This window comes from Dicentrarchus labrax, unplaced genomic scaffold (assembly GCF_905237075.1).
Source record: "Dicentrarchus labrax unplaced genomic scaffold, dlabrax2021, whole genome shotgun sequence".
In the NCBI taxonomy this organism is placed as follows: domain Eukaryota; kingdom Metazoa; phylum Chordata; class Actinopteri; family Moronidae; genus Dicentrarchus; species Dicentrarchus labrax.
In genome coordinates, this window is record NW_026136714.1 from 19,433,737 (window position 1) to 19,449,980 (window position 16,244).

At 38.7% G+C, this 16,244-nt stretch overlaps 1 protein-coding gene across 2 annotated transcripts in view; it reads left to right on the forward strand.

Annotated features, from left to right (window-relative positions):
- Nucleotides 1-16,244, forward strand: part of adamts3 (ADAM metallopeptidase with thrombospondin type 1 motif, 3) — a 144,519-nt gene that overhangs the window by 22,655 nt on the left and 105,620 nt on the right. For both annotated transcript variants that reach the window (XM_051421696.1, XM_051421697.1), the window contains exon 4: nt 5,755-5,911. In XM_051421696.1, the coding sequence (XP_051277656.1) occupies nt 5,755-5,911 (157 nt within the window). The remainder of the gene's footprint in view (nt 1-5,754; nt 5,912-16,244) is intronic.

Consider the following 16,244-nt stretch of genomic DNA (forward strand, 5'->3'; position numbering starts at 1 on the left):
AATTTGGAGAGGATAAGGAGAAGGACAAAGAGACAGCGCTTCTGTCATGAAGATTTTTGTCTACTCACTATCCGTTTGTTTGATCTGATTGTATGGATGATTTAACACTAGACTTTAACAATTGGCCGAAATCCGACCCAGCATGGAGAACCTTTACTAACATGAATGTAGAAAAAAACAATGAATCCATTCAGTTTTAACTGGCACTCGAAATTAATATCATTTATCACAGTTTAATACCTTGGTACATTCAACATGCTAGATTCTGCATAACTAGATTCAGCTCATCCCAGCCTGGTATCAAATACATTTGCAATGAGCTGAAAGGTTTCTCTACGCTTTTCTTCCCTGCTTGTTTGAGAATTTTAATCATATCACTGCTTTCAGGATAGATGGAAAAGTTATTTCAGGACAGCTGTATCCAATTGCTCATGTCTTCCTTCATTCAATTGATGAGAACTCAGCACTTCCTTTGGTCGACACAGATTACTGAAATACCTTGTTCATTGAGACGGGAAGATTTTTGCTTTGTTATAAAATGTTTCTGTTTGATATTCATGTAATACATTGGTTTATTTTTTGTTATAGATTTAAGCAAGGTGGATATTTAATGAGCTGTTCTCTTTTCTATACCTTGTTTTTTCATCATAGACAAGCTTAGATTAAAAGCTTTAAAATATTTCTGAAGCAACCAGTATTGACTGAACTGATTAGAGCTTTGCTGTGCTGGCCCAGTTTTCATCCCACAGAGCTGCATGAAAAACAGTCCGTCTTTTTTAAATAACAGCATCATACAGTGATGCAGACAGTGTTGTCTTACACACAGAAATATCTTTAATATCACCAGTTGTGCGTCATGCTGTGGAACAGCTTTGATCAATATTAAAATGTCAGCTCTTAGTCTCATTACGCAGAATCCTGCATGGCATTGGTTTTTAAAGGTAGACCTGCACTCTTCACACCGCTTGCCTTTTCCACGTCTTAACAAGAAGCATTGTGGCATTTTCAGCTCCTCAGATAGTTCACAAGATGCTCAGAATTAAACAGCAACACTGGAGAACAGTGAACACAGAATTGCAGCTTTTGTCCAATTATCCATCTGTCAGTTTGTCTGCACAACTTCAGAATCCCACCTCTACCTGAAGAGGCGCTTTAATAGGTCATTCATTTCTGGGATGTTCAACTTCTTCTTTCTTGACTTTTGCATACATTAAATCAGTGAATTAGGCCGAGGTATGCTGAATTGGTTTTCGTTTAATCCAGTATTTGCTTCCGAGCTCAGTCACCGTCAACATGCCAGTCTTGTTGAATTTGTTTAGCTGCGAGCTGGGAGTCAATCAAGGTGGGGGATGAGCTTAGGGTAAACAAAGGGAAAAACAAGTGGCAGGATGTGGCTACGGTGTAATGCCAGGAATAATTCAGGCTGGATAATCCGAGGACCTTGTCCCTGAATTCTAATGTATGTGAGGAGTTGGTAATTGGGACATTGGTAGGCAAACTGCATTACAGCCTGACAATGTATGCTGACATACAGAATATTTATAATCTCTTTGCGAGCAATGCCTGCAGGTACAAGATAAATACACACAATAAGCCGAGGAGGAAATCCCTGTTGCAAATATGTTTAAGTTAACAAGGCAAGGCAAAAAGAAATCACATGAACTTTTGGTTTATATTGTCTGATATGCATTTATAACACCTTTCTAAGGGTTTTAAGGCAATAATGTGGCAGTTTTTTAAAATACAAATTAACCTGATGTAGCTAATAATACTTTCTAAATCTAGAATAGGTTTTTCATCTCTTTCTGACAGCACTGTATTCACATCACTCTGCAGGAGATGATGTTCTCTTTGATAAGGAAGACATGTCAAAGATCACAGGATCTCTCTTATTCTGTATTCTTCTCCTGTACCACATCCATTCATTTTCTGATAACCTCTAGCTGCCATCATAGCTGTCAAATGCCATAAATTGTCCTTACAATTCAGACTTTATTTCTGTATGTGCCTATATTCTTTCTATGGTGTGTTTGCTGCTAACATACAAAATCAAGGCTTTGTTGTGATTTTGTTGCATAATAAATAACATGTGGTTCATCATAGAAAGCTTTAACTATATTTGTCAGTGGTCAGTGATCAATTTCTTACACTTTCATTAGAATCATATGTGCAGATTTATTGAAAAAGATCATCTCCAGAGAACAAGTCAGATCGTTGTTTGTGATCTAAGTGAGCTGTGAACACATGCTCTGTGGTATCCTGTTTGCATGGTGTGGATCCATGTAGGGCTGCATAATATGGTAAAAACATCACATTGCGTTTTAATAAATATTGCAATTGCTATTATGATGATGTGTCATTTTTGGGGGATTTATACTAAACAAACATATTTTCTGCAGATCAAGATTTGTACGCCCTCTCTTCAGAACTACAGTACTTCGTGCATGGGATGAATCTTAAATGATAGTGGATCAGTGATTTTGATTCTTAATTTAACACATCTGTAGTTAATCAATTAAAAGATCAGCATTGATTACCTATGAATAGCAAAGACAGAGTGCACTTGAAAAATGAAATTTAATTTGTCGTCATTTGTTTTTGGATCACACTTTAATTTCTTCTTTTTCTACATGTGTGATTGCAGAATATAAAGTTGGTGACGGTGGTAGAATCTGTAGCAGAAGGTCTTTCAAATGCACCTTCTCACACAAAGTTCAGATTTGGCTTTGCTAAATTAAGAAGAGACTAGTTGTAAAATGTTGACCAGGAAGGTTAACTGGGTTTTTGTAAATTGCTAGCACCTGCAAGTAATGTCTTTTTGTTTTTTGTATATTGCAATTGACTAAAACACAGATGAGGACGCACATGTACGTGCATGAGTGTGTGTGTGTGTGTGTGTGTGTGTGTGTGTGTGTGAGCTGGCATACATTTCTCCCAGCTGTGGAGGGAAAATACAGTATGTAGAGTATTATAGCCATAAAGCATGAAATATAAGAAAACAAACAGATAACAGATGAAAGAAGATGTAGAATCATCAGGTGCTAGCTACAGTAGACCTGCACATAAATTAAGTGAATTTGTGATGGTAAATGAAACTAGCATTTACTTAAAAGGTTTGTCATTTCCATCAAACAAAGGATGAAGGGAGATATTGTCCTTTCAAGAAGAAAAGTAATTTCAGCAAAGGCCTTGTCTCATATACAGAATTCTCAACTCCATTTCCAGAGAAACAGTCAACTCGGTGGAGTGCGTGGATTTGAAGGATTTGGACCCAGGCAAGCAAGTGCCCCAAAACAACATGTATTTAGTGACAAAGCCCTCTTGCGGCCATAGTAATTTATGACGTTTCATTCTCTAAGTGTTTCTATGTGTTCTACAGAGTATCTACAATTAATGTATTTTGTCATTTAGTTTGGAGGACTTGTTGAAAAGCATTTGAAAATTTTTCAGTCACTCACTATTCTGCTCATTGACAGTTATTGGGAGTAACGTACCAAGAAAGAAGCAACGCACCAGCAAAAGATAGCAAAGCAGAAGACTGCGAGATGTTATCACTCATACTGTGTACTATGTACTCATACACTCAAACAACACAATATGTTGTTTGAGTGTATGAGTATGTTATGAGTGTAAACATAACTCTGTTTACGGCAAAACTCAACAGGGTGCGTTTAAACAGGTGTATCCAGGCCTCCTGTGTGTGTCATCAAGTCATTTTATTATGTTTATGTTAAAGAAGAGGTTTGACTTTTCCGTCAGAATTAAATTAAATACATTTTCACATGAATTTTATCCCAAGCAGATAGAGCCAGATTCATTTTCAATATATTTATTGCAGTTTAGCTTTGTATCTCCACATCCAATCATCAACATCCACGATGAGAGATGATGCCAAGCGACAGGTGGCAGTGCCTCTGGCAACTCAAATCATACAGTTTCAATTTGACGTATGTCAGCATCATAACCCTGTTAGATTATTCTGACAAGGAGTAAACCTGGTTGTGTTGCCAAAAGAAACCTGGTCCTTTTAAACTGCATCAAATCAGACTGACATTATGGCTTCATTATGATGTCAGAAAGTGGCAGTAAACAGTATTAACTTTTGGAATGATCATGTCTTTTTCCCCTGCTGCGCAAGTAAGAGGTAATTTGGATGCTTAAAGTTTTAATTTCATTTTACTGGCAGACTGTTCATCTATGTGTAGAACACCTTGGGACATGAATGTTCTGTTAATGTGTTTATTAATGGCAGCGGGGAGAGTCAGTCATCACAGCACATTATCAAAGTTACAAGTAAACTTGAATAACAACTTAAATTGGATTCTAGCCAGTAGTGCGTGTAAACAGGACGAGAGAGAGGGGGGAGTGTTCGGTTGATTGGGGACTATGGGAGTTGGAAATGAGTTCAGTGTGTGTGTTGGTTGCAAAGCACCATATGTGCACTGTCCAACAGAGTGTTAGTGAAGAGGCCAGAGCGAGGTAAGGCCTGCGAGGTGGAGCAGTGGAGCTGGACCGGTCGACCGGCTGACCGAGAGCTGGAACAAATTCCTCTGGAGCTCTGTGAGAGGTGGTCCTGTCTGCGTACAGGTGCACAATAACAGCATTTTTTCAGCCAAGGCAACTCGCTCTTCATTGGATGAATGTGATTGTTAGGCATTAAATCATTAATGTTCCCCCTGTCTCAATGGATGCCTCTGGTGTTCACAGTAGAGTGACACATAGAGTGTTCTGAGGGCTGCACAGATAAGCAGACCATACATATTAGCATTTCACATTGATGTGCTTGATGAATCAAAACATTACACAAGGCTGAGAGCTTATTAGCATTCTGAATTGCATTTTTGACAGATCTGAAGGGTGCATTTGTAATATTTGTAAGGAAAATGCACCGTAATTACAGAAAAGGCTTGTGGATGGCTCAGAAGAGTACAAAGCTAGGTCACCTGCTCCTCAATTGCAGCTTCACTCAGCCTTCACGCGTGTGACACCTGCTTTAGCACATCATTTGGATTTGATGAGTTGTACATTGTTGGTACCTTGCTGTGTTAACTGGACAGTGTCATCCATTATATCCGCCCTAAACTGTGGGCATGACTGGCTTCTTATTGCAGGAAATATGAGGGCGGCAGGTAGCGATCACAAAGCAATTTTGTTCCAATGTGATACTAATGATGTGTAGCTTACTGATCACCACCTGCAGCTGGCGGGCACCCGGCTGATACTTGCAAACAGATTGTAAGTTGCAGGAAACCTCAAAACAACATGTCACAATATCGCACAGAAATACCCAAATACATTTAAGCAGACATCCTGTATTGAATAAATTACTAAATATTTAATTAGCACATCTGTCTTTTCATTGTCATATATTTTACGCATCTGTTTTTTTCCACAGGATTGTTAGGTTGGACATTATGGTGTCATTATGTTGTCGTCTGTCTGTGTACACAAGTCAAGGAGTAACAAATTGTTGTTGTCTTGTTGCATACATTTACATAAAGAGAAACAGATTTTCTTGAACTTATTTTCAGCTTAATGCAATAATTATCTTGATTTGTGAACATCTTAGCGTAATTGCTTGTGCTTAATAGATCATGGTTGATTATGGTAGGCCATTAAGGCATCTAAAGTCTCTTTCTAGCTTAATTCTATTGAGGTATTTAAGGAACTGTCCATGTGTACTCTTTCCTCTCAGTACAGAAGCAGGTGCACTTGCTGGTTCTGTATGCTCACTGTCCTGATATTGTGTTGCAGGCTGGAATGATCCGCACTGACTCAGATGAATACTTCATTGAGCCGCTGGAGAGAGGCACTCAGGAGCTGGAGGACCAGGGCAGGGTCCACGTGGTTTATCGCAGGTCGGCTCTGCTGCAGGCCTCCTCCGACATCTCTGTGGACTACCAGCTACATGGTAGGATGGACAGCCATGATGTTTACTGCTTCTGGGACAGATAGTCCAAAGGCTGTTACTAGTACTGCTAGTATTGCTAGTGCTACTTCTACTACTGCTACTATTTCTATGACTATGATGATGCTATTACTACCAATGGTCAGTTTGAAATGTGACTGCTTGTTTTGGTTAAGTGCAGAGTTATATCAGTTATATTTGAGGGTTCTATAGTTTGCAGTCTATTTTCTATAAATAATCAGTGCTTAATGCAACTCAGTGACCTATGTCATATGATAGTTACTTTCTTAAAACTGCCGTACATGCGGTGAAGCTCAAACACCATGACCATATGTGAAAAACCTACTAACTTCTCTCAAACTGTTAATAAATAAAAATTAGTTGACAATATTCCTTCACAACCACAAAGCTGGTTAGCCATCGTTTATCACCCAAAACACAAATAATATAAAACAAACAAATCAAAGGTCCTTTCACAGAAGGAAATGTACGTCATTGAGATAAATCCCTGGAGGGTGGATGGAGCCACATAAACTTGACAGATAGGAGAGCTCAACTTAAGGTCAACTCATTAGCTTACTTTAAGCTTTCAACCACATGCCATGGTCTTCATCAGCTAACAGAACTGATTCAGGTGACCGTTTTTCCACATTTATGTCCCAGTTCCATTTGCCATTTAAGACTATGAGATGCAGTTAAAAGCTAAGAAAAAGCTAGTGAGTGAATTCATCCACACAATTACACACAAATTACTGCTGTTACTTCTGCTGCGGCAGCAGATGCTATTATTATTAATGCTAACAGCTGTTACTGCTTGCTCTAAATGCTGAGCTTGCCCTCTATTTATACCAAACAAATGTCACTGTTGCTGTTGATGGAAACATATAATGCATCACATCCAATGTGAAGGAGATCTGTGCCCAGAAAAGACTTCTTCCTGTGAATCCCTTTGTATTTGGGAACAACAAAAAGAGCTTACGTGAGTCTTTAATGTATACCAGTGTTCTATAAGAAGTAGTAAAAATGTTTTTTTACTGAAAGGTCTCGAAACATTACTCTTTTTTCAATTTGACTGTATTAGACATTATTTCAACAACGCACAAGATAAAGTCTTTTCCCACTGAGTATATTATAAATATCCATAAAGACTCACAATCAGTTGGTAAATGTAGCCTACTTGGCTGAGTTGTGGTCCATCTGGACTGTCCATCTGGCTGTTGTGTAAACTGAGTTGAAATACTGGTTTTAAGCAAGACAGACTTCATCATCATTTGCATGATGTCCATATGTATGCTGACTTAATGAATGCATGGTTGTAAGATGCTTGTATTAATATCTGAACTCGTCACAGCCGCTTCTGACAGACTGTCACCAAGTGTTGCATTTCCTCTGGCACATCTACATAAAATCATCTGCCAAGGAAATGTTTACCCTGATTGCTATATTGGAAACCATTTTCTCTGACTTCACGCCATTGCAGACTGGAACTTAAAGAAAATGTCAACCCAAAGAAAGAGCAAAGATTGCTTAGGCAATCAGCTGCTCAATTTATAATTCCTAAACTACATTTTAGTTTATATTTTTTCCTCTACCGGCTGGCACACAAGCTGTGAAAATTGCTTTATGACTATTTATTATCCTGGCAGTTTCGAGCAATCCTGAAGAGGTTTTTGGGATGATGCTGGCAGTAGTAGTAATCACGTTATTTATTTTCTACAGTAAGGAGACCCTGAATTCATTATTATAAATTGGGGAAAAAAGGGACTTTGTTTTTGAAAACTTAAGTCTCGCAATAGGGCAAAGACTTTGTGGAGCAGCTATCAGTGCTCATATATGAAACCCCAAAGGGCTCAGTAATAAATACAAATAACCAGTCACTATTAGTTGCTGTTGTGATTGTGATTGTATGTTTTGAAACTACATCTCCTACCATTTGGAGGAGTTTGGGGGATGTAAACAGGACATGTTGCCAGGTGAGTCAGTGAAGGCTACAGCTTGTGAAGTGTCTTCTTAGTCTATATTTGTTTATGTTTTGGTAAACTGGCACCATTGAAAGTATGTCGAACGGGGCGGAGCTAGAGGGGTGGCCGGGGTAGCACTGTCCACCTCTGGAACCTGATTGGACACCTCGGGTGCCACCCCAGTTGATTGACAGGTCACTGAACGTCACGTCGAAAACAGCGCGATTTTTACATTTTTTATTTGATCCTTGAGCTGAGTCTTGCGTCTAGAGTCTGTGATGTGCAGCCTTCTCTTTGTTTTGCCAAGACACCGACTTCTCCCACGGGTGTTTTTAATTTTCTGAAGAAATGACGGTGTGCCGGTTTAATGGCTGCACCAGAAACTGAAAGTGAAACTTAGGTCCAATTCCTCCAGCCACTTTCCGTTCCATTCTTTATTAGGCCTAGTATATGCCCCCCCTGATAAAGCCTTGACCACCCTCTGGCCTCCCCTTGTATAAAAGTCTAGTTCTGCCACTGATGCCGAATTAGCTATTAGCAGCTCCTGTCTGCAGTGTATCCATGGATGTACAGACAACTATCACTGGATTACTTTGAAATTTAAAAATGTGATGATTCAGCAAGTTTAGTAGTATTTTTTTTTCCTTTGGACAGAGAGAAGGGAGGTTACACTGAATCTGAAACTGTGTACATTATGTATGTTATTTTTGATTCAGATTCACCTCACGCAGTGTCTTTGCCTCTTGCCTCTTGCTCCATGCCTCCCCTTCAGCTATACTGTGCCCCTCTGGGGAAGCTTTGGTTTGTCTTGCAGCTAGGGTTGTCATGTTCAATGTGGAAAGGTTTACCTTGCCAGTGGCCCCAGGCCTGGGGTACACAAATCAATTGTGGGTTCTTAGGGTCACCCCCTGTGAGATACTGAGTATCAGACACTTCATTTCCTGCATTCTGGTGAATTTCTTATGCACAAATTGTGACAGAAAATCCTCTATGGCAAAGTGTACAGTTTGCCTGCTCATTCCCACTGACATCCACTTGAAACCCTGTTTTCTAGAAATTACATTTGTATATTACTAAATTGTTTTTGGAGTTATTTCGTACTACCTGTCTGGATTATATTCAGAGATAATGTTTTTTCATGCATTACATTACTTTAATGTGATACAGGACTGTCACAACTCAGTCAGTGGTCCAGACTCCGGCAAGCACTTTGGTAAGGTTAGGCAAAGATTGTGATTTTGGTTAAATGTAAATAAAATAATATGTTTCAAATTACTGCTGATTTCCGAATAATGCTGTAGTCTCTACAAGTGAATAGTATTGCAAGATTGCCTATTTTGGCGGAAAACAAATGAAATATGTTGTCAGTGATCATTTTACTGATACATTCAGTATCACCGTTTTGCAACTTGCCAGCTAATGTCAATGTTATGTTTCCTCATTATGTTAATTGAAAACATAATTTGGTCAGCATTAACGTTTCCCTCACAACATATTTGCTGTTGCAAATTAGTTATAACAACATAATATGATTTATTATTAACATCATTTCTAGTATTTCTAGTAGTCTGCCATTCAGACATGTATTTAGACAGCCCCTTTTCACAGGCAGACTTTATCTGGAGGTATTTGTTGACATTTTTGAAACCACACATCTGAGTCTCCGTAACCAGGGCAACAATGGCACTGAGGGATAGACAACTTGCCTGTCATTAGGTGTCCACAAATTCTGATTTAATAGGTTACTTTTCCACTATGTCACATGAAACTCTTTTGGTTTTATTATTTTGCATGTCATTCCGAGCATGTGAAAATATATTGTATACATTAGAGTAGGGTGTGAATGAAAGTACGGGACAAATTGTGTCCTGTATTGATTCAGTAAGGGACAGTGCATTTTATTTTTCAATACAAAATAATCCTAAATTTTACAGGATGATCCCATACTATAGGGGACAGGTGGCAGTTACCTGCAGCATACCCACATCTATTACAGATCTTATCCTGTCATTTCATGACAGTTAAAATGATGATGAGTTAAATTACGGAGGAACAGTGACTATTACATTTCCCACCTCCCTCTGTGATTTAATCCCGTCCAAACAGGGCTTAACTTTTCTTAGCATTAGCTAGTGATGTGATTATGTGGGACTTTGATGCTATGACTTCGCTCTGTGTCTGCTTTTAAAAAGACATGGTCCTGTTCCACCTCCTCTAATAAAAGACAGCCTACTTTATTTCTATGAAAGTACTGATATGCCTCAGAGCTCTTCAGGTTGTTAATTGCTTCACTGTTGGTAACAACATAATCAATTATGTAGTGCTGGCTAAGTAAGCTGTACATTTTCTGAAGTCAGGTCTTTCTCCCATCCCTCTCAAGGATATGATTTTTGACTTTGACCAAAACTGCAGCTCTTGTGTGGTGTTCCTGGTCAGTACCTATCAAAAGTGCTCCAAGGAAGGAAAAGAGGTGAACCGGAGACAGGGTCGCAGGTGGCCAAGGCTTATAGATGCACATGGGGAGTGAAGGCTGGCCCGTGTTGTCCGATCTAACAGATGAGCTACTGTAGCTCAAACTGCTGAAAAAGTTAATGCTGGTTCTGATAGAAAGGTGTCAGAACACACAGTGCATCAAAGCTTGTTGCATATGGGGCTGTGTAGCTTCAGACGAGTCAGGATGCCCAAGTGGTCATAATGTTATGGCTGATTGGTGTACGTATATCATAAGAACTGCCTTTGTCAGGAACATTTAAATCTAAATTTAAATCTCTGTTGTTTATGTCATCTCAATGGGGATGCAAGCTGAATATGATCAACAGGAGAAGACAGATTCCAACAGGGAGGAATATGCAAAATCCTGGCAGAAATAAACACAATAAGGCTGTCGCAGGCAGCAGGCTACGACAGCATGAATCTGCACTGATTGCACTGATAATAGGAAGCTATATTGGTATTATCATAGATTCTGTGAATATATGTAAATGTGGGAAAAAATCCACAAGTGGCAAGTAGGAGATCAGACAATTAGTCTGACATGAAATTTGAAGGAATTTGAGCCATACACAATATGCTGTCATAGGAACATAACATCAGCAGATTTGTTTTGTGCAAGATTTCTTCTGAACGATCCAATCAAGTCAATCAGTCAAATCAGTCAGTTCCATTCAACACCTGATATGTGTTTACAGCTATTAGATGATAAGCACAGACATAATGACTGCTTAGTAGCAACATGTGATAGTCAAAGGAGACATAGGTCTGCTGCTCCAAATCAGGCATTTAACTGAATGAAAAACAAAGCAATTCTTTGTAATCTCACAACACAGATGGCACAGGTTTCCTGAATGAAATCAGTAAGCAAACACACCGGCAATGTCATCCTACATGTTTAAAAATGTATTTCTATGATGTAACTTACAATGTTTGTGCTAACTGACTAATATTTACAGATGTTGCATCTTCGTAATTTTGAAATGCTTGCGAACAGATTCTGTGGAAAACGTCAACTAAATTGCCAGTTACAGGTGTATTTCAGCCACCACAAGCCATGTGAAATATATATGTTAATCAGTATGTATTGTTGGTGCCCATGGTTTTATGTCTACATACCACACAGTCAAGTCAGCATAAGTGGTTGTTTTAGGAAGCTATGTAGAAGAATGAATTGAATTTCAGATTCTAGGTCAATTTTGGATGAATTCAGTCACACCGTCAGATTGCTTTGTCCTGATTGCAATGATGTTACATTCATTCAGCTAAAGCTCAGATTTGCTGATTTCTTCTTGTTTTTATGTTAAGGAACAATCAGGTAGTTTAGATGTGAATTTACACTGAGGTAAATACTTCTATTACTGACTTACCTGCTCTGTGTGTGTGTGTTACACCATCAAGTTCAGTATTTATTTATTGCCTATAGACCAACATTGCAAGACAAAGACATACAGTTATGTTCAAAACTCCCTCAACATTTTAAGGCAACCTGTTTCTTACAGCATGGGAGGTTACAGAGTGCAGGTTTGGGTTTTTTATGCTTTTATTCAATAGGAAAGGTAAAGACTGAAAAGTGGGGAGAGAGGGGGATGACATCCACAGGTTGGATTCTGACCTGGGCCACTGCCTACATGGGGTCTACCAGGTGAGCTGCTGTGGGCCCCCACCAAGTACACTTTACCTTCATCTCTACCAGGATATTATGAGATATTACATTAAGCAGTCTAACAAACAAGTAAAAAAGAATGGCACTATCTTCTCTTGCTCAAAATAGGGTTAACATTGATCCTGGCAGATGCTGTGAAAGATTATTTGCACTGTACAGCAGAGCCATCACAACTGTTCGATTCTTGGCTGTGCTCCCCTCTTGTGATATTTTGGTGTTGATTGCATTTCATACCTTGAACCAATCTAGTCTCTGTTATGCCCAGTGACTAGAGGATTGTAAGATTGATTTTCCAGACTCAGTCTGTGTGATGGCAGTGGAGGAGTAATTCCTCCCTTCTCTTGACAAGCACTGCTGTGATGTCTCCGAGCAAGGCACATCCGCTTGCCTTTAAGGAGCTGCTCAGTGGGAGAAATTGCCTGAGCAGGTGTACTTGGCAGCTTACAGGTGTGTTATTTTGTCAACTCGAAAAGCACTTTCTAGTGCTGTCAGTTAAACACGTTAATAACAGCGTTAACGCAAACCCATTTTAACGGCGAGATTAACGTTCTTTTTGGCCTAGCACACTTTGTAGTTTTTTTTCACATGCTGTTGCAACAACTAGTAATGTTAGAAAAACTACAACACCACACCGGATCTACCTAGACCGGAAACACAACAACAGGCACGCCACACACACTTATTAAGAGTAGTAGACATTACGTTTTGAGTGGATGGCGAGTGCGAGACGCTGAAATGGATGGATTCCTTGTTGTCTGAAAATGCCAACAGGCTTGTCTGTTTGAGTAACTGGCTCAAAGCAAAGAAGAAGTAGGCTTACCTTTTATTGGTAACCGTTACTGTACATTCTTTCTGAAATAAGAGGCTGGGTTGATGAGCCTCTGGTGAATAAAGAGCAGTAGCCTGACTGCTATGTTCAAAGCAAACTTGAGAAAGAGTCCTAGTTTACCTTATATGTGCACTTTGTAATTTTATTTTGTATCGCCCTGTTTTGATCCCTTAGAAAGGGGCTGTTGAAGGGGCTGTTTGTGTGACAAAGTATTTTTTTCACCCTTTTATTGATGGACAGTGTTACATTGTGTGAGAGATTATTTGCTCCAAGTGAGAATGTTAGTGTGAAATTGAACACTACAGTATATGCCAATGTTGTTTTCAATAAAAACAACATTTGCACTAAGCAAGCCGATCCACTTTTCCATGTTGATGAGAGCATTAAAATGAGAAAAAATAATGGGACAAAAAGAAATCAAGGGACATTTAGAATAGATAAAAATATGCAATTAATTGCGATTAATTGCAAGTTAACTATGACATTAATGCGATTAATTACGATTAAATATTTTAATCTTTGACAGCACTAGCACTTTCCTAAATTTAAAATATGAAACCTGCTGATGAAAAAATGAAATCCTGTTTTTCATTTATATATATGTAATACATCTCCACATGTAACATGTAACAATTTCCATGACATTTTATGTATTTAACCTGAAAGTAGCTCATGGTATGCAGCCTTTGAGATCTCTGCATTTAATGTCAGTGATATTAAATGCTTCCTATGAAATTACACCATGAGCCAGAGTGCTAGTTTTCCTGCAGGCAGTGTTAGATGAGTCACCATCCACTGGGAAAGGGCTTCACAGGAATAGAGAGCGAGAGGGGCAGTTAGAAAGTGTAGAGGCTGTTGCTTGCCTACAATCCACCGGATCTCAGTTGGAGTTTGCTTCAGAGCCTTATTTTTCATGTTGAGGCCTGAGAGTCAGATTAACAGCAGTCAATATGTGTGAAAACTAAGATGCTGAGGAAGCTGCACCTCAGCAGCAATTGGCTTCCCACTGATGGGAAACAACAAAGTTTGTCTGAGTTTCACTCAGAGAGTAACTTAACTTCCAATACTTGTGCATAGAAAGAAAGCTAAAAGAATGTAGAGACCTAAACCAAGTAGGTGATCTGTGACAAAATATTCATCTCATTGATCTCGTTCCCAGTTGATGCCCTGAGTGGTTTTGGTCTGACGGTCACAAATGGCTGATAATGTCTCCTTCCAGTGCTCTTTCAGCCTCTTGTCCAAGGTCCTTGTTGTTTTTGTGTTTACCACAGCGGGCATCATATACTACTTCGGTTTTCTTTTTACAGTATGAGAAAAAAACGCTAAGTGAAGTTCTGTGATATTTATCACAGGTATGTTCCCAACACAGAGTGCCCAGCTAAAAATTTGATGACACAATCTTCATCAGCATTAGCAAGTGTAGATTTTTTAATTTTCACTTTTTCTAAGCTTTTAAGGTCTTTCATCCATGTTGGCTTCAAAGATGAGATTGAGATTACCAATTGACTTGCCTTCAAACTCACTGACCTAGGAAACTGGCCTTCCTAGGTCAATTATCATTGTTTCATTGTCATACCAGGTCCAAATAATTTTGCCATATATTCAGCATGATTTTAGACTTGGACTGACTTTCATTTTAAGCTGATGGTGAGGAAGCATTCTCAACTTTTGTTAAGGTCACCTCGACTGTGGGAATTGTGCATGTTGCGGTCTCGCCTATAACAAAAGATTATCCTGCTGTTTGTGGAACAAGTAAAAATAATTCTCAGCATCTTTGCTTAATTTCTCAGTTTTAACATTTCAGTTTCTAGAAACAGGATTCTGCTGACACTCCTGCAAGTAAAACAGCTTTGAGCATTTTCTGTTTTCCCATAAAACAAATTTCTGTGATATGAGATGCCAAAGAAAGCAAACAAAAGCCAGAGGATTACACATGGAAAGGTGCTAATAATCATCCAGAACATTCTTTCTTTACAGAGCTCCACTGGATCAACAGTTTGATTCATGGAAGAGATTTTCAGACTTTACAATAAAAAATAGAACTTCAAATAAAACCTTCTCACTCGTGGTGAAAAATATTTATCCTCTGGCATTTTTTAGGAGGTTGACAACCAATACAATTCCATTAAATGATGCCAACTTAACATTATCTTGTAAAAATTTAGACTGGAGTAGATCACTAACACTAAGTAAATAAATTAAATTGAGGTTAATAGTTATTTTGTGTTTTATGCATGAGGTTTTATTGTCTGTATGTCAACAGGTTTAGGATGCAGGAGAGTGTAAGTGTTTCAGAAATATAAGAACCATGTTGTTACTGAGCCTTAATAATATCAAACAAATGTATTAATGGTGCAAAAATAAAACAATCAATTGTTGTTTTTTTTCTTACTTAGATGAGGAATCCTCATGTTTTTTACATATAGATATTCCATTCAAACTCAAAGGTCCCCAATCTGTGAATTCTCTCTCTTTGTGTGAATGCTGCACAATGGAAAAGAAGACTCAAACAGAAGAGTAGACATGCTCACTGTGAGCAAATAAGTTTTCTGGAGCCAAAATGACCCGGGTACAAACTAATGGAAAACGTGCCTCGAATCACAGAGTGAATTGGACTGATTGGACTGGTCAGTGTCGCACCACCACCTTTTTTTCTCCTCCCAAGTGTAAGAGAAGAAGCCTCTGGAGTGTGCACATGTGATATAACTCTTAGTATAAATATAAAGGTAAAGGTGTAATGGTTTTCAATTCTCTTGTTTTTATCTAGGTTTACAGGTTTCTGACACATGTTGTTTCTCTATTTTCCCCAGTTTCCCACAAACCTCAATGCGTTTGAAAAAAAACAGTTGTACTTGATTAATCAATTTGTCTGAAAGCATGCGGAAAGAGAAGGCTCAGTTGTAAGTGCTTATCCAGCTAGAGAGTAGACTTTAGCATGAACAAATACATACAGAGAACAAATGTCATAGAACTTTCTTTTATTATCTAGTTTTAAAGTTAGTCAAATTACTTACATTTAGCAAGCTCTGGCTGCTTGCACTACCAGAAATAAAATGGTCAGTGCCCAGTGGCAGCATAGCACTCATGACCCACCCTACTCTGACTCTCATTGCCTAGTACTCATTGCCTTCAATGGTTTGGGTTGTTCAAGTTTAGGTATGAGGAGTGTGAGTTAAGGCAAGAATATCAGGGTAAGCCAATCAGAGTCAAAGTTGGACTGCTCGTGACTTTACCATCCTAGGGGGAAAAAAGGCAAACGGGACACTGCTGGGAAGTAGCAGGCAATACACTATAAAATTACAGCTTTTATACAAAACATTAAAAATAAAAATCTTCTAAATTACCTTAAACATATGTGTTGTCAATAAAGCCAAAGACCAGCGAACATAA